Source organism: Lissotriton vulgaris, chromosome 8, assembly GCF_964263255.1.
Source record: "Lissotriton vulgaris chromosome 8, aLisVul1.2, whole genome shotgun sequence".
Classification (NCBI taxonomy): Eukaryota; Metazoa; Chordata; class Amphibia; order Caudata; family Salamandridae; genus Lissotriton; species Lissotriton vulgaris.
The window spans coordinates 342562602-342582625 of record NC_141696.1 but is presented as its reverse complement, the minus strand read 5'-3'; the positions used below and the strand labels follow the sequence as shown (position 1 = coordinate 342582625).

Sequence of the window (20024 nt, the reverse complement as noted above, 5' to 3'; positions counted from 1 at the left end):
CCGGCATGGACACGAAGGCTTTTGCGAAGTGGGGCCCTGCGGGTTGCAAGGTATTATACCACATTTATGCCGAGGGGGGAGCCATCCCCTTTGATGTCCTCCGTCGGGAATTTGGACTGCCAGAGGAAGAACGCCTTCGTTATTTTCAGGTGCGACACTGGGCCCTCCAGCCTACCACTAGAGCAGGGGCTGACCGCAGACTCAGTGAATACGAATACTGGCTGCTCTCTCGAAAGACTGCCAGTGGCCTCATTTCGGATCTTTACCGCATGCTCCTGGGCAGATACGCACACATTCATAATGCAGGACGGGCGAGGTGGGAAAGAGATTTAGAACGCACGCTGAATAATAAAGAATGGGAAGGCATCTGTTATAGGGCCCGTCTTTCCGCGCACCACATGGGGCTGACGGACACTCTCACAAAACTGGCCACATATTGGTATTATACCCCCGAAAAACTACACGAGATAGACCACACTAGGGATGCGCTCTGCTGGCGGGGCTGCGGGGAGAAGGGTACACTGGTACACTTACTTTGGGGCTGCTCCCGCCTGCAGGCTTACTGGACTCAGGTGCTAGATGAAGTGGACTTACACTTGGACACCACCATCCCGAGGTTCCCCGCTTATGTATTGCTGGGCTCCCCCAATCCCATCACATATCCCCTGCACTCCCATAGAGGACGACTGATAGCCATAGCCTTGGGTTCGGCGACACAGAATATCCTCACTTACTGGCGCACCACACATATCCCCACTTTTCAGGGTTGGCTGCATCGTCTCTGGTACGTCCTGGGGATGGAGAAACTGTCCCTGATTGCAAAGGGGGAGGGCGACAAATATCCGGAACTGTGGCAGCCCTTCTTGACACTTCTGGCTTCCGAATTTCGAGAAGTGACCTGCCCTAGATATCTACGCCTGTTGCGGCTGACCCAACCGGATGCCACGAACACGGAGGCCTGAGAGAACATCACGAGGAGCTAGGAACATGGACCTGAAACAGGGGTGGGGGGTGGGTAGGCTGGGGGGTGGCGGGAACGGGGATGTTTTGTTGTGTTTTGGTTCCTTTTACCCTATCTGGACACTACTCAGCCTTTTGTGCTATGGAGTCACGTGCGAGAGCCGTTATATGATAACGATGCCCTCACAGACACTCTCATGGTACTGGGGCACCGGGACGGGGTCCACGCCACGCATATGTCCAGGCTCCCCATACCCCCTTTTTTCCTGTTGGGCTGTTTTCTAAAAGCTGTATTGACGCTGGCCGGGCTGAATGTTGACGCCAGGCCAGCCTATGAAGCAATTTTGTATGATGTACTGACTTTGCAGCGCAATAAACAAAGTTTATACATAAATTAGCTACCCATTCAAAAACATCCAACGGTAATGGAAGAGAGCTGGATAAAATTTCATGAAATCACCTCAGAATAGTGAGGTTATACATAAATTGTTACCAGTTGCAAACATGCAATACGCAATCTATTACACCTTTTTTGATTGTATTACACACCAATCAAATTCTTTATTGGTAAACCAATGCAAATCCATGTTGTGCAAGGAGACAAAGTAACACAAGGTTAGGCATAGCTTAATTTGAACTGGTGGTTTCCTATGCTCTGCACTGGCACGTAATTGTCAGCACCTGCACTTTTGACAGTTTGTCACATTGCAGCGCTGTTTTTTTAATTTTGATACGAGCACAACAGCTGTTGATTTGTTTAACATATGCACCCTTTACCTGCCACCACTCGTGCGGCAGAACCTGGGTACGAAAGCATACTAATGCCGAAAGTCAACAAGTGACCAAAACAAGTTTGGGCTTGAATGCCCCAATAAAGAACGAGGGGGCATAGCCGCAGCCTTGGCCAAAAGTCAACTGTCGACCAGGGCAAGCATGTGGAGTAACTTTGTTGGTGTGGCTCGTTTTTCTTAACTGGAATGAGAGGTTAAGAATGGAGGTAATGATACGGCAGTGATGCATGCTGCATGAGTCCCGGTCCAGATGCTTTGCATTTCCAGCATCTATGTGTGCTCTGGATGTTTCTACAAGACGCCCCCTGGCCACCATTCAAGTCAAGTCAAGTCATAAAATTTATATAGCGCACTACATACCCGGAGGGTTTCAAGGCGCTTAGGAAGGGGAGGAGGATTACTTGTCAAATATCCACGTTTTAAGTTGCTTTCTGAATGCTAGGTGGTTCTGGGTAAGGCGAAGGTAAGCGGGGAGTGAGTTCCATGTTTTAGCAGCCAGGTATGAAAAGGATCTGCCTCCCATGGTGGTCTTGTTGATGCGGGGTACAGTGGCGAGGGCTTGGCTGGAAGAGCGTAGTTGGCGGGAGGGGGTGTAGAAGGACAGTCGTGAGTTGAGGCATTCTGGACCGATGTCGTAGAGTGATTTGTGTGTGTGGGTAAGCAGTCGGAAAGTGATCCTCTTATTGACGGGTAGCCAGTGAAGGTCTTTAAGGTGACCAGAGATGTGTTCGTTGCGTGGGATGTCTAATATGAGTCTGGCTGAGGCGTTTTGGATTCGTTGGAGTTTCTTCTGGAGTTTTGCGGTAGTACCTGCGTAGAGGGTGTTTCCGTAGTCCAGTCGGCTCGTGACCAGAGCGTGGGTGACTGTTTTCCTTGTTTCGGAGGGGATCCAGCGAAATGTTTTTCTGAGCATGCGAAGAATGTTGAAGCAGGAAGAGGATACGGCGCTGACTTGTCTGTTCAATGAGAGTGAAGAATCCAGGATGACGCCTAGGTTCCGTGCGTGGTCTGTCGGGATGGGTGCTTTTCCGAGGGCTTCCGGCCACCAGGAGTCGTCCCATGCAGAGGGGGATGTGCCTAAGATGAGGACTTCTGTTTTGTCTGAGTTCAGTTTCAGACGGCTTTGTTTCATCCATTCGGCAACTTCTTTCATTCCTTCGTGTAGGTTGGTTTTGGCGGTGCTGGGGTTATTGGTGAGGGAAAGGATCAGTTGAGTGTCATCCGCGTACGAGATGATGTTGAGGTTGTGTTGGCGAGCGATGGCTGCAAGGGGGCTCATGTATACGTTGAAGAGGGTGGGACTGAGTGAGGATCCTTGTGGTACGCCGCAGATGAGTTCAGAGGCCTCGGAATTGAATGGTGAAAGGCGGACTCTCTGGGTTCTTCCGGTGAGGAACGAGGTGATCCATTCAAGTGCTTTTCCTTGGATTCCGATGTTATTGAGGCGTTGTAAAAGGGTGTTGTGGCAGACTGTCGAATGCTGCAGAGAGGTCGAGGAGGATGAGGGCGACCGTGTCTCCATTGTCCAGTAGAGTTCGAATGTCGTCTGTTGCTGCGATGAGGGCGGTCTCAGTGCTGTGTTTTGCTCGGAAGCCAGATTGTGAGGGGTCGAGGGATTTGGTGGCTTCGAGGAAGGCGGCGAGCTGGTTGTTGACAGCTTTCTCGATGACTTTGGCCGGAAATGGAAGAAGCGAGATGGGGCGGTAATTTTTGAGTTCGGTGGGGTCCGCTGTGGGTTTTTTCAGAAGAACTGATCGTAGTGTATAACTAAACACAGGTTGAACTCAAGAAGGAGGACTCGCATCACGCCAGAGTAGCAATGGATTGACATACCAACTTGGCAGACCAGGACCCGTGGCGGGATATCCCTAACCGCGCAATGTTGTTATTTTGAATAATAATGGCAGAAAATCTGATCAGGGGACTGGAAGCTTCAGCAGCAACAATTTTTTGACCAAGAGGGGAATGGAAGGGGGCAGGACATCTATAGGGCAAAGTACAGCTCTTGACACCAAACAAAAAATTTACTTACTTGAAAAGCTGGGCAGCAAAGAAATCAGTCATTATTAGGAAGCCACTTCGGTACAGAAATACTTGGAGGTTGACAGCATTTTGCGCGGCCTCTGTATTTTCATTATTCCCACCATCTCACACCCCAACCAACAGATGCTCGGTGAGTGGGCAGAAAACTCCAAAACATACTCACAAGGTCAGTTGAAAATACTAATCAAGTATGCCTGGGAAGAGCACAAGGTATTTCTTGAGCACATTAGCCAACTATTACTGGAAATCCAAGCCTGTCCGGACCAGGAATGGATTACAAATACCCTGAAAGTAGTGGGTGAATGGGTCGTAATATATGAAAAGGATATTATCCAGCGTAAACAACGTAAATTTGAAAGAGATGAGGATTATTACAAATGTTTTGAGATTCTCACGAAAGTTTGGTGTGGCTAGAAATCAACAGATGAAGGATACAGTCCAACAATACATGGATAAAAGGAAGGGAGATTCCTCCATTAGTTTGAGTTCAGATGTAGACTCTAACAAGGATTTTACTGGTTCTACTGGCAACAAGATGTCTTTTTCCGAAGAATATCACCTCCTAGACAAGACTCACGTACAGTCTTTCTGCAATACACAGTGAGGCAGAAGAAAAAGATACAAACCAAAAAGCAAAGTCAAGGACAGAAGGAACAATGAAAATTGCCATTGAAACATGGGGGCGGGGCCATAAGAAACCATAATGACAGGAGACAATGCGGAACAATAACTAACGGTAATGAATTTATATGACCGAGAACTTACACCTGTTGAAATCAATAGACTTAGATTGGGGCCGTCTTTCTGTCCAAGTACACCTGATTACTATGCCCAGTTTTTGGTTGATTTGATGAAATTTGTGCTCAAGTTAAAGTTGTATACATATCATGCACTGAAAGAGGGTTCTAGAAAAAATAGTGGAACCATTATATCTGTCCCTAAATCTAATTTACTAATTGATGACAACGAGACCCTGCATTCATTGTATGATCTGAATACAACCCTGTATATTGACAGCATCAATGTGGGTTCCCCTATTGTCCCCTTTGATCCTTGAATGGTAGGGAATCTACAGGAAGAATTTTGGGTCATTCCTGACATGCCTGCAGAGACTCATTTTATGCCACCATCCAAGTTTATTCCTCAGACCAACAAAGATAACATTGATATTTGTGCAAGTTGGTGGCAAAAGATCTCTTTAAAGTTGTATAAGACTAAACCTAAGTCACACAACCTGAGTCAAGAACAGTGAGAGGCCATTAAGAGTTAGCAATGTGATGACAATACTGTTATTAAACCCTCTGATAAAGGGGGTAACGCAATACTGATGTCCAGGGTTGATTATGTACGACAATTGAGCAATACAGAATGTCACATTTGTATTGATAAAATGTACTATTTGGATGTTCAAAACAGGTTCTCTGAACAGTTAAATGAATGGTATAAAGGGTAATTGTTAACATGAGAGGTGATGCAATTTCTGAAGAATGACTTTCGAGTGCTTCTGACACTGTATTTACTTCTCAAAATTCATAGAGGCAGGACACATCCTCCAGGTTGACCTATCATTACCTCAAAAAACAGCTTATTTGAAAACACTTTCGTATGTGGACCATTTTCTTTTTCTCTTTGTGTAAAGTTTGACATCATGCATAAGGGACACCAAAGGTTTTCTGACTAAGATTGAAAATTTGAGTTGGAAAGATTCTTACATTCTTACATGTTTCGATGTCAGAAGCTTCTATACTTTGACAATCTTGCAGCATGCAGATACTTTTTAAGAGCTAGGGTATCAATCTGCTGGCCCATACTCATGCTCCTGGACATGGTTAATATTTGCCTCACTGACATAATTTTTCTGTTAAACAAGGTACTATGGAAGCAGAACAAAGGAAAAGCAATGGGCACCTGCTTCGCCCTCAGCTATGTCAATCTCTTGGTTGAGAGGAGCAGCTGCTCTGGGAAGCAGGGATGTCTTGATGGGCCAGATAGCTAGTCATCTGGCTCCGGTGCATCATTGATGTCTTCTGCGTCTGGAATGGCCAGTGGGACAGCATATGTGATTTTGCCAAGGCTCTCAATTCCAAAAATAGGAATTTACATTTCACCATGACCCATAGTAGAAGTACTGTCGAGTTTTTAGATCTTAAACTGACAGTAGCTGGGAACTTACTACAATCCAAGTTATTTAGAAACACCAACACAGGCAACTTAATACTGCATGCTCGCAGTAGCCATGCACCTAATTTTAGATGGAGTATCTCGTATGGAGCATTCCTGCGGGCAAAGCGCAACTGTAGCTCAGAGTAATATTATCTGGAAATGCAAGAACAGATCAAAAGCAGGTTTAAATCTAGAGGATACTCTAGCAAACACATCAGAATTGCAGGCACGAGAGCAAATCAGATCACTAGGCAAAAAGTAGAACTCAGAAAGTATGGAGGGTCATCAAGTTGATAATGTGTAGCACTGACTATGTTGTGTATGCTATTGTTTGTCCGTGCGGAAAGTGGTATGTTGCATCTACCATTTTTCCAGTAAAGAAAAGTATCCTTGAACACTGGCGAGAAACAACCAATAAAAACACAACATACAGTACAGCCAAACATTTCAATGAATACCATGCATGTGATTGGAGGCTGTGGAAATTCTTTGGCCGGGACTCTGTACTGAAGCACCCAAGGAGTGGAAATATGTTGGTCACCCTGAGAAGGTTAGAATCTCTCATGGTTTTAGAAGCAGGCAGTATGACTCTCATTGTCATGAATATGGATGAGGAGTTGACTGTACATGTGTGGAGCATGGTTTGATGATTGACTCCTTTCAATTGAAGTTTCCTTCACTGATGATCTGCACAGGGTTTTTTAGTAACTATAGTTGGTTTTAAATGAGATCAGGTTTGGTGAATTATTGGGTTGTTCTTCTTTTGCTTATCATTTTATTTTCCCCTTTTTTCAGGGTTGTATATTAAATTTTATCCTGCCAGAGGGTCGGGAACCCCGAGTGAAAATTGGATTATGGACAAGCAGTTGACAATGGGGATTGGTGAATCTATGATGAATTGCAAATAAGGCTACTAAAGCCTACATTTTCTGTCTCAATTATGAATATTTATTTTCTGTAACCGGTATATTGAATTAGTAGTTCCCCCGTTGCTACAGCACCAAATAGATAATGCCATATATTGTGAATTATCACTGACAAACAAGAGGCTGGGCTTTAGGGTTATGAATTCGGCTACTGCAGCCTATTTTGGGGGTTTTGTTTCCTTGCACTGGTCGGGGAGATATATACGTCGATATCCCACTGTGATTGTTTAACATATTGTACTTTTATTACATCATTGTGCCCACCTCCAATCAACACAAATGTATTTATGAGACTGGCAGGGTGTTTTTTTCATTCCCAAATTGCATTATATTTTGATTCATTAATCATGTCAATAGTGTCTGGCAATAAGGAGGCGTTTTCTTTTTCTAATACTTCATACATTGTATTGATGAACGTTTCAGGCTGTGTGTAAACAAAAGTCTTTCCTCTATGTTTATAATGCTTGTAGTCCCTTTATAAAAGTGCTAATTGCAAATATATGTTACATGATCAAAACCGAGCTTTGTTGAAACGTATTGTGTGTTGCTGCTTCGTACACATCACAGCTCCCACCTCAGACTCCGAACTCATGACAGGCGATATATCCAGAGGGTGAGAGCGGGACCTCACTTTTGTTACACAGCAACTCAAAACAGTTGGAGCACTTGTGGGATCGTTGAAAGCTTCTTTATTAACAGCAGACGCGTTTCGGCGTAAATCGCCTTTTCAATGCTATAAGGCTCAATTAAGGTACCCAGTGTTGGATTGGACAGAAATACTAGGTCGATTTCTGCCATTCCTGGCCAATGAGATGTGTGCAAACAGTAAAGCTGCTTCGCGTTTCTTAGCAGCTGGTGTGCCATTCCCATAACCCATTACCCATACGATTGTGATGAATTCTAATGTCATACAACAATGCTCCAATTGCCAATTTCATCCTCAATGGACACACAATGGAAATGCGATACTTCACGGCCACTGCTTGCAAAATGTCTGATTATTTTTTTCTTGCCTTTGATGCCCTGCATGGGCTGCCATTCCATTTACAACACTGTGTCACCAACATGTCCCTCGCCGCAGCTGCCGGTTAACACATGACATTCTTTCCGTAGGCGTCAGATAAATAACTGAAAGTCCCCAAGCTTGAATAACTTCCTGCACTTCGGTCGGCAGGAAAAACTCATCAGCGGCAGTTCTGGAGTTCGACTTTAGCTCCCACCTCGGACTCCGGACTCAGTACATGTGCTATATCCATGGGGTCAGGGTGGGACCGCACTTTTGTTACACAGAAACTCAAAACAGTTGGAGCACTCGCGGGATGGTTGAAAGCTTCTTTATTAAATGCTGGCGCGTTTCGGCATATATATACCTTATTTTTTTTCTCTGTTTGTGTTTTGTTTAACTTGTTGTATGAGTTGTTGCTTTTATATTTTATATTAAGCCAGACAACTCAATAAAAGTCAAACAAAAGAAAGGAAAGTAAAATATAAACATGAAAAAAGTGGGGCAAGAGCGGTTTGGTTATTAAATAAACTCATTTTATTATGAGACACATCGGCATCCTCAAGCATACACACCCCTAGTGTTCATTAGGTTACTGGCTGCGATTGTACATGGAAATAGAAGGTGGAGGTTTGATTAAAGTTTGGAGTTTTGGAGGTTGAAAAGTGCCAGAAATTGGTTATCATACAAGTTTACCCACACAATGCAAAATCGTCTTTGGAAACCTCTATAAAAGTATTTAAAAAGCCTTAGAAATCTCAGGTGAGAGCCTTGCCATGGCCTATCTGACACATAGTGTGATCACCTGTTGCAAGGTACAGCACAAACGTGAGCTGTATTCTGAGGAAATAATATGAGAAATGAATAGAATAAAAATACCTGGTGACAATGGCAATACTTAAGGCCTGCTTTAGATTTTGGTGGACTGAATATTCTGTCACAAATATCTGGTCCGCTGTATTACAAGAGCATAATAGCCAATGGCACTTGTAATACCGAGGACGGGATATCTGTTCCGCTTGTGAGGGAGTATCCTCTCTTCCGAAATCTAAATCAGGCCCTAAGATGGGATGAATATATTCATGAATTTTGGATCTTTATTCTTGCCAAAAAGGATTCCATGTCCGTTATATTACAAAATAATGGATTTGGTACATTTTATATTAGCTACTCAAGGACTTAGAAACTGACTGGAACTTGGAAGAACTGAATTGAACTCTTGATGTGCATGCTTGACTTAGAGGCTGGTTATAATACAGGCGGTCTGACCACCCACATACCTGCAGGTCCAACCTCCTCCGGACTGCCTCCAGACCACCACCGTCATCAAGATTCTAGCTCTCGCAGTAGTAGCAGTGGGTACAACAGCTGTTAATGTTAGAGGAGCCGGCACGGGCATCTCCGAGGAAATTACGACCTGCCTTTCCACCGATCTTTTAATGGTGGAGACAGACAGGTAAAGTGCCACAGAAAGGATCTCAGGGCGAACAAGCCCAGGTGGACTGTGCCCGGAGCCCATGTTGAGCCCCCCTATGCATGCACTCTCGGTGTGCGCACTGTTTGCCATGCACGACATGATGCATTGAAGCAGTGTGCCCGACTTGCAGGAGGTGCAGCAGTGAGGCCAGAATTGGCTTCAGTCTCTCTCCTAGAGCCGAAGCATGCTGCCACTGTGACTGCGCCGCCGACACACCACCTGTCCTGTTGTGATGTAGTAATGCAGCAGTCAGGATGCTAAGCAGCATGTCCTGACCTCCACCAAGGTAGGCTGGTGGTCCTCCCACTAAACTTGTAATCAGGCCCCTAGTGTTGAGAAAGACATTTAGAATTTGCAGCTACAGAACTAACTTCATTTTAAAACCAGATTTTTGTAGTAAATGCTTTTGATACAGAAATGCAATTTTAGTCTCATGGAACCGAGGCCCTCATTATGGGGATTTGGTGTAGGGCAGCGCAGCAAGACAGCTTGCTGTGCTGCCCCACGCAAAAGTGAAAGGGCAGGAATGTACCATATTTATGCAATACAGTGCATTCCTGTCCTTTCCCCCTGCACTGGCGCCGTTTTGGCAGCCTAGCCCCAAAGCAGCTACCCTTGCACCATGGTGCAAAAGTGCCTGTGATGTCGGCAGGATTGTTTTCACGTTCCTGCACAGAAACAATCGTAATAGGTGTTTTCCTCTTTCTATGAGTGCTGGGGTGTTGCATGGGAAAACTCACTGCAACGCCCATGGAACACCTCCAGAGAGCAGAGTAAGTCAACACAGCAATTTGCGATGTCTTTCTTTACTCCTTATGTATGAAGACAAAGCAAAGCATAATGACTTAGGGCCTCATAGATATGATTTTGTGATTTGCACCGCTGGATCATCACAGTCAAAAGTGATGCTTCGTCAGCACAAGGGGCTTGTAAATATGCCCCCTAGTGTTCAGCAATAGATTCAAAATCGATTTTAGTTGTTATGTTTCATGTACCACCAGAGGTGAAGGACAACATTTTTTAGATCAACAATTTGTACAGGATTTTGCAAAGTGTTTTTGACACTAATTATATTTAAGTGAAGTACAAGCAAATACATATGAGCATTTTCAGTGAGTTCAACCACTGATGTTGCAGTGGCTAGCATGCTTGTTGAATAGTTTAGAAAGTCTTACATGTAAAGTTCCTGAAAGGCAACAGAGCCTGTGCATTCACATGAAAAAGCTAATTGTTAATATAATATTTTGATTAACATGTATTATGTTAGCCAAACAACTCCCTGTTTTGCAAAATGTTCCATATTTTATAGTGCCCACTTGGATACTTTTTGCATTGAAACAAATGTGTTATATCACCTTATACTCTGAGGGGTTAGATTGACTATTATAATTCCAATCTAAAGCACAGTACATTTCGTTTTGGACTTTGGAAGGGATAGATTTACTATTCTTGCTCCAGTCTCAGCAACAGACGGGATAGGGTTGGCCTGCGGAGGGGTTAGATTTACTATTCACAATCCAGCCTATTTAACAGTGGGGAAAGTGTTGGATTCCAGATGGGTAACATGTACTGTTTCCACTCCAATGTACACAATGGTAGGGAAAGTGTTGGACTCCAGTGGGATTTACATTTACTTATCACATACCAGTCTAAACAATAGTACAGAAAATGTATGACTTTGGAGACACTACTGATAACATTCCAACTCCTAATCATTTTGTACAAAATGTGTAAATACCTAAAATAAAAAAAACTGTCAATCATATTGCAAATAAAAAATACATATTTGATACTGCTAAAAATGTAGGAAAAATACATATTACATTTTAAAAGAAATTGTAATCAAATTTACTTTCAATCTACAAAAGAACTGGAAACAAAAAAATAGTGATCACATAAATAATATAGCTACATTTATTTTTAAATATTACTTTAACAAAAACAAAAAATGTAAATAAAAAATACATTTTACAAACATTCATTAAAAACACTAAGGGGCCTATTAGGGTGGCGGGCGGAATTTTGTCCGCCCGCCACCCTAGCGGTGTTAGGACCGGCCGCCAGTGGTGGGGCAGTCCCGCACCGGCAATCAGGATGCCACCGCCACGGTGGCGGTGGCATCCCCAATCCACAAAATTGTGGCGGGCGGTGCACACAGCACCGCCCGCCACAATACTGTGGCTGCACTGTGTGCATTTGCATGCACAACGTGGCAGGCACCGCGCGGTGCCTGCCACCTTGTGCATGCATAGGTACCCCCCATGTGCATCCCCCACCCCCCCAATACCCTGGGGGGCTGCAACGGGCCCCCAACTGTGCTATCTGCATGCATTTCCGTGGAAGCAACACCGCCACAGAAAGGCTGCTTCCCGCTCCCATTGTAATATGGATGGCGGTATCCAGCAGACACCACCACCATATCAGGCTTTCCGTCCACTGGGGTCCCCCCGCCATACTAATATGGCGTGGGAATTGGCATGTAGGCGGAGAAGAATGTCGGGTGGATCGCCACTGCCATGCAGGCGTTGGCAATCTGCCCGACATTCTAATAGACCCCAAATGATTAAATATAACAAATAATGTATAAAAGATTTCTATAATATTAAAAAGATGCATACATGATTATCAGTTAATCAATTGAATATTACTAACAATTGATTTAAAAAAGTCTATAATTTCAATATAATTTCAATACCTTACCAGCATGTTCCCCTACAATATGAACAACGCACTACTAAATTATATTTTAACAAAATGTAACAATTTAAATATACTGTAAGAACATTTAAAAGAAAATTTCTCAAAAAATTACAAAAACAATATACCTATTAATCATACATTACAGAATTCATTAACAATTAAAAATTACTTAGCATTAAACTAAAATTATTTGTATTTTAATTATCATCCCACGTACTTCTCCTACAAAACTAATAGAAACAGTTAAATATACTGTGATTATTTTAAACAAGAAAATGATCCAACAAAAAAATAAACAATTTACATAATTGATAAAAATATTAAAAAATTGTCATTTAAAAAAATGCCCACCATATTCGACAACAAAATCAACAACCTACTACTGCAATAAAAATAATTAACATTTAGAAATGTAACTATACATAGAAAAGAACAAATGTAACTTAAATACATAAAATAATGATCAAACAATTTAATTAATTACTAATCAATTATTTAATTTACAATTTAGATTTAATTAATAGTAAAATCCAATTCATTATAATTTGAATTACTTCCCACCAAATTCCCTTAAACCCCACCAACCTGCTACTACATTATAAAGTACTAACCTATTTACAAACCATACTACAGATATTATTATTAACCATCATACCAACAATACTAAAATCTAAAACTAATTTTGTACCTCATGTATATTAAGGTAAATAAAAAAAACAATATTTAAAAAAAACAATATTCTTGACGACGATATCCTGTGACTTAATATTTTTATACCGATTATATTTTTGACACCATAAATATACATAACACTATCAAAAATTATATATTTTGTCCAAACAGCCTTTCCTACCTATCCGTATCATTATCTGATATATCTGCAGTCCCTTACCTTGTTGCATATAATGTATCTGCAAAGGGGTGTAGATAATTGGCTACATACTTATTGACTTTGGTACTGTACTAAAATGTGTGAATCTTTGCTTTTTAGTGCCCTTGTTCAATATTAATTGAATTTGGTTACTTATATCTCACTGACAAGCCCTAGATGGTATATAGTGTTTGTAAATGTGCGGAGTGTAATTTGCTATTTATTGATATAGTTGTGGGAATGGCCAGGAGTAACAGGAGGCAATTCAGGTATTTCACCTTAACCAGAACAAAAAGGATTACAATTGTGCAGTAAAGATGATACGCTCAGACAGTAACTGCACCTTGTGATTATGACAATTGTATTCCATTGAAAAAGGATTTTAGATGTTGGCATTAAGCTCTTAAATTAAACATATTGTTTATGATGAAATGTCATACGAATGCAAACTTTAACCTACACTGTAATAATAAATATGTGAATCTGTGCTTATTGATACTTGTTCTAAAAAACATGTTGGTCACTTTTATTTTCACCGCAATGTCAAAGACGGTGCACAGAAACAATATCGAGTTTTTAATATCGACATACACAAATATCGAGCTGGAAATATCGTGATACAGAAATGTCGACAGCAAGAATATCGTGGTCAAGAATATCGACTTTAAGGTAAGAAATATTGTTTTTTAAAATATCGAAGTTAGTAATATCGTTTGCAGAAATATGGTGGTTTAAAATATCGACTTTTACGTTAGTGTTATGTATTTTAGTATGTATTATAAAAGTATATGATCTAGATTTTTGTATAAGTATTGCTTTTGTTTTGTAATGTATGTGTTACATTTTTAGTAGTGATTAATTTTATGTTAATTCAATTTTGCTTTTAGTTCTGTTGCGGGCTGTGGGTTTATAGGGGAATAGGGTGGGAAGTAATTTAATTATAGTAAATTAATTAATATTTTTTATTTATTCGTATTTATTTAAGATTTTATGGTGTTAATTGTGGGAATTAAGTTATTATTAATTCATTATTAACTTGTTATTTTTTATTAATTAATTGGTAATTATGGTAATTGTGTTAATTATTTTAGGAGAGGGTTGTGGGTTTATAGGGAAATAGGGTGGGAAATAATTTAATTATAATAAATTAATTAATATTTTGTATTTATTAATACTTATTTAATTTAGAGTTTATAGTGTTAACTGTGGGAGTTCATTTAATATTAATTAATTAATAATTGGTTGATAATTATTATTAATTAATTGGTAATTATGATAAATGTGTCATTTTTGTAGGAGCAGGTTGTGAGTTTAAAGGGGAATAGGGTGGGAAGTAATTTAATTATAATACCTTTCTTAATATTTTTTATTTGTTAGTATTTATTTAATTAAGATTTTATAGTGTTAATTGTTGGAATGAATGAATTAATTAATTATTAATTGGTTGTTAATTATTAATTAATTGGCAATTATGTGTGTTATTTTTGTAGAAGCGGGTTGTGGGTTTATAGGGTAATAGGGTGGGAAGCAATTTAATGTTAATAAATGTAATAATAATTAGTATATATTCATATTTATTTACTTTTCAATTTATAGTGGTAATTGTGGGCATTATTTATTAATAATTATTTATCAATTGTTGTTAATTAATATTAATTAATTAATTGGTAGTTAATTGTGTCATTTTTTTGAATGGGTGTTGGGGTTTAAAGCGGAATAGGATGGGAAGGAATTCACTTAAAATTAATTGATAATTATTTGTTAATTAATGGTAACTATTTAATAAAAAATTTAATATGGCAACTGTGTAATTAATTTGAGATGTGAGTTGTGGGGTTTATAGTGGTAAAGGTTGGGAAGTAAATTATTTTCAATTAATTAAGTTGTTAATTGATAATAATTTAATAATGTAAAATTAGTTATGGAAATTGTGTAATGATTAGGCGTGTGTTGAGGTATTTATTGAGGTAGAGGGTGGAAAGTATTTTAGGTTTTTTGATTAATAATTAGTTGCTCAATATTCTTCATTCATTAATTGATAAATATTTATGGTAATTGTTTACTTTCATTTTGTGTGTGGATTTTGGTTTTATAGGGGTAATGTTTGGTGACCAAATACATTTTTTATGTTTTTATTTGTTTTTAATTAATATTTGATTTATTAACTTACTTATGCAGGTATACTTTTTTTAGAAATGTAGGTGTGTGTTGTGAATTGTGTGGCGTTATAGGGTAGGAAATAAAAAAATATTCATTTTATGTAACAATTATGTTATTGTAAGAGATGTATGTGAAATAGTGTTTGAGCTCTTTAAGGGGTGAGGTATTCATTTTTTGGCGTCCATCTGTGTATGTGTAGCCAAAAGGTTGTAAGCTGGTTCATAGACTTAGTGGCAGTCAGAAGTTGCTTTCCCCACACCCCCCACACACTTTTCAAGGGAATCTCCAGGCAACCACAGACATTACCTTGCACTTTTGCATCCAACCAAGGACCTTGCAGAGAAACACTGGTCGCACATTAGAGTGTCTCCCCAAAGCAAAATTAGAGTAGACAGCTGAATTTGCGATAACTGAAATAGCCTTCCACTTTATGGCTGTAACCACAATTTCTGTGAGCACAAAAGAGATTTCACAAACCAACACTGAAACTGGTAAAAAGGTGTCAAAATAAATAGTACATGAAACTTTAAGAGCAGGCTGTGGCTGTAATGCAGTCTGCCCAAAGGTCTCGGTCCTCTTTAGAGACAGGCCCTGTCCCCCTTCTGTGTGACCTAGGTCTAGCAGTCCAAGTACTTTCACTAAGGCCAGATGTAGGTGGCCATTTACCGACCGGTAACGGCCGAAATCGTAAATGGTCATTCCATATGTAGGTGGCCTATTTTACCGATTCAGTAAATTTACCGAATCGGTAAATTTACAGAATCGGTAAAATACCGAATCAGTATTTTTACCGATTCGGTAATTTTGAAATGTAGGTGGGACTCTTCTGAGTCCCACAGGCCTTACCGAATCGGTATTTTACCACCCAATCCAATTGGGTGGTAAAATACCGATTCCAGGTGTGCATGCACATGTGTTCATGCACACCTATGGCATGTGACAGACAGGCATGCCCTTAGGGCATGTCTGTGTGCCACATGTCACACATGCATTAAATCGGGGTGCTAGAGGGTGTCAAAGTGACACCCCCTGCACCCTTGTAAATACCGATTCGGTAATGCCCATTGATTCCTATGGGCTTCAATGCCCATAGGAATCAATGGGCATTCAATTAATTCAATTACCGATTCTTTCTACATCTCCCCCCTTCAATTTTACCAATTCATAAATACCGAATCGGTAAAATTCGGTATGTATGAATCGGTAAAATTAACTTACCTACATCTGGCCCTAAGTTTCTACGTGGTTCTAAGAACGCTACCCCTGATCACTTTAACGCTATCTCCTTCCCGTGTGGTTCCATATGTTACTCCAACCACACTACCCACGGTCAACCTCCATACCAGCACACCATCTTGTGCAACGCAGACTGCGTATGTGCCTGGAAATGACAATTGCAACCACTGGCTCTGATCACTGGAATACTTTGCTGCAGTTGCAGCTATTTCCTTCTGCACATTGCAGTAAGGTCTACAACTGTAGCCTCTCCACAAGGCCACATCTGCGAGTGCGATGAACTGTGTAGACTGTGCTGATAAGCATTCTGCCTTGCTCATAAAGACCATACTCTGCATTTAAGCCACTTCCACAAGCTAACACTCCCACTGCAGGTTCTCTTTCTAACTTGAGTGGCTCATTTATTGTGTTTTATCTTAGGATTGCTTTTATCATGTGCTCTATCTCCCCCCTCTACTCTCCGAGAGTATGAATGAAAGAATTAATTTAATTTCTGCAGCACACGAATATCCACATATGCTTGGCGCTTAGAATCAAAGAACACACCGAGACGTTGAGTAAGTTTAACTATTCAATCTCACTACCCCTGAAAGTCAATGCCTGAAAAGGAGGTACTTGGCAAAGCAGTAGATTTGCAGTAGTACCTGACTCCTGTGGTTCTAGCAACAACACACACACTACTACAAGGGATGCCTAATTGGCCTTGAGTCCCATAGTGCCCCGAAAACTGACCTGACAGTGCTGAACCAGACATCAGTAGTTAAAATCAGAAAACAGACAGCGAAATGGGGATGAGGGGCATGCTCTCACTTCTAGTGCCAACAGAGACCTCTTTCAAACAATAGTTGATAATTTGGCAAACTACGATAAAGAGAATACATTAGAGGTGCAATTACCCAAACAGATATAGAGATAACGAATCTGGGTTATGCGCAGTCAAGACTGTGAGCAATTCCTACTGACTAGCCATGGCTCATTGAGGGTGGGACGTCAAATTCTAAGGTTGGTCCAAACCTTAAGAGGAATATAGTTTTACGCTGTCTATAAGGGACTGTACAGATTGCATTAATTTCTAACATAATCATAATTTTGAACAATATCGTAAGAACAACTACAATGTAAGATAACACACATTCCCTTTTGGGCCTCTTGACGTGTGACTTTCACCAGGCTAGGAACTGCAAGACTTAGCTTGAAGGGGCGGATTTTAAATTCTGGAAAGCTTATGGAGACCTTCATCGCCAAGATTTGAAAACACATTCCTATGATTTATAATATGTCTATTTTATAGCTCACAACTCAAGCCCTCCTTACCGTTTTCATTTGGTGAATGTCGAAGACCAAAATTGTCCTGTGGCTCTTCTTTGTGGAAAGGTAACAGGTGGTGGAGTGGATTTCCTGCACTTGAATTTAATGTTCATCTTTTTGTCTTTGCCTAAATGAGAGCCTTTTCCTCAGTCAAATCACTACATTTTCCACCCAATTTGGCAGGTGTTAAAAAGCTTTTTAATATACAACCTGCTAGCAGAAACACTGTTAGGGAATGCATTTTCTCATTGTGGTCTCCAAACAACATTTCTGTTGCAGGAGTGTTGCAACCTAATACAATAACATTTAAAAAAGTAGTCTGCAAGGAAAATGCATCTAAGAATAAGAGTACAATTATCTGGAACACATAGGCTGCCTTTAATCCCTCGTGCTCCTCTGCTCCAGTGGTCACTGCACTAATGGACCGGAAGAAATTCATAGGTCTGTGTTCCAAGGTGTTAGAAACACTTAGCTTTGAATGTCTATTATTTTTTATTCAATTTAATGAACACAATATAAATGTGTTTGTGCTGTTTTATTTCCCAATATAGGCCTGCGTTCAATTACAATAGCTTTATTTCTGAGCATTTCGAATACGAAAGGGCAGTCATCGTTCATCAAGACTTTCACTTCTCTTGAAGGCCGAAAAGATCTTCCAATAGGGGTATGTAGCAGATGCATTTCACAGCATGGGATGTTGGCTGGCCGCAGTACTCCGCTTCAGGCTGAAAACGAAAAATAAGATAAACTTAAAACCACATTTTGGAAAGAAAATTAAATTGAATTTTTCAGAAGTGTTGGCCCTGTTTGACTATTTCATTTCCCAGCATGGCTGTGCATAGCAATTGATAATTATACAATTATTCTGATCAAATTGGTTTGTGATATGCTGAGGTACACATTTTAGTGAAAATGTATCTGTATTTATCTTACTGTCACTAAGGCTACTTTCCTTCCTAATAATTCTGTCCTTGCCATGCGGAGTGTCTATTGTCCTAATTTCCAAAGCTTTTTCTGTGAGGGGCAGAGTTTCACTCCTGAATTACGTGTGAATCACACCTGAATTTCTAGGACTGATTCACAAAGCACTTTCTGTGAGTAAATCTATGGTGCTCCAGGCTTCAGTGAGACTTCCTCCTGACCTTGCAGAAGTAAGACATTCTTGCTCACCCACATGATTCACAAAGTTTTTTCTGACGGGTAACTATGTCTTACATTTGTAAATTTACCAGTAAGTCCCACCTAGGTTTGAAAGGCAGACACCAGGTGCCTTATAACAGATGGTGCCCCTGGACACGTTGGTATTATAGAAGAGGACGCAGACGCTTGTGTGTCCCCTTCTATAATGCCAATAGCGCTTGCACACTTAAGCACCAGCGCTATCAACAGAGGGCGTTCCCTCATTTGCATAGGGGCGTGTCCTATGCAAATGAAGGAATTCCTTTGACTCACGCCATATTACAGACATGGGCGCCGAGTCAAAGAATATGGCAGGAGGCGCATTGACTGTGCTCCATTTAAAAGATGGCGCACTGTCAGTGCACCTAATGACAGCACCCCTCTGAAGGGGGTAAAGGGGGACCCCTGGACCCCCCAGACATCCCCTTGCAGGCGGGGCAGTCACTGACTGCACTCGCCTGCAAGGAGATCTCTAAACCCCTTTCAAAGTGCAGGCAGGTGCCGCATGCACTGTGAAAACACAGAGTGTGTGCTCCGTGTTTTTTTAACATGAATGTGCTGCCCCCAAGCCAGCGCGAGTTTGCAGCTGCCCCGGGGGCGGCGCGTACACCATAATGGGGCGCAAACAGTGATAATGTGTAATACAGCCCCAGAAAAAGGCACATGCTTGGTGTGACGCTGAATGATCAGCTTTACATGCTGGGTAGTAGAGGTTCCTTCCAACTAATAAATGCAGACAGGCACGATGTAGAGTCTTGTCAGACTATTGCTTGCCATGCTAAAGAAGAACTATTTTTTGCCATGTTGGATTAAGCGCATGATAACAGAACTACAGTGCCTGCAATGACAGAGGTTCGTTGTGTAAGATATGTGGAAGGTTTAGTAGAACAAGGAAGGGTAGTTTTAAGATAGCCATAGATATCATGTAGGAGGCTGCATGAAATTGGGAAACTTTGCTGGTGTGTGAAATGTATACCAATCTCACAGCACTCATATTTAAGAGTGGTTCCGGATGGAATTTAGTGATATTAATTTTAACCTACTTATGCTCCTGCTTCCACACTGAGCACTGACATCTCAAAGCATGTGTTTACCAACTACTTTTACCTAATAAAGAACTATGCATCACAAATATTAAGATTTTCGGAAGATAAAACCTGGAAGCGGTAACCCAGTGTGAGCCATGGAAGCCAGTGGCTGTTTCACA

The 20024-nt window shown here is 40.9% G+C and overlaps 1 protein-coding gene across 1 annotated transcript in view; it reads right to left on the bottom strand.

Moving 5' to 3' along the window:
- Window positions 1-18158: 18158 nt before the first annotated feature.
- Window positions 18159-20024, bottom strand: part of EFHC2 (EF-hand domain containing 2) — a 413024-nt gene continuing 411158 nt past the window's right edge. Inside the window, exon 15 of the mRNA XM_086934106.1 lies at window positions 18159-18363. Within this exon, the coding sequence (XP_086790232.1) occupies window positions 18265-18363 (99 nt within the window). The 3' untranslated portion in view covers window positions 18159-18264. The remainder of the gene's footprint in view (window positions 18364-20024) is intronic.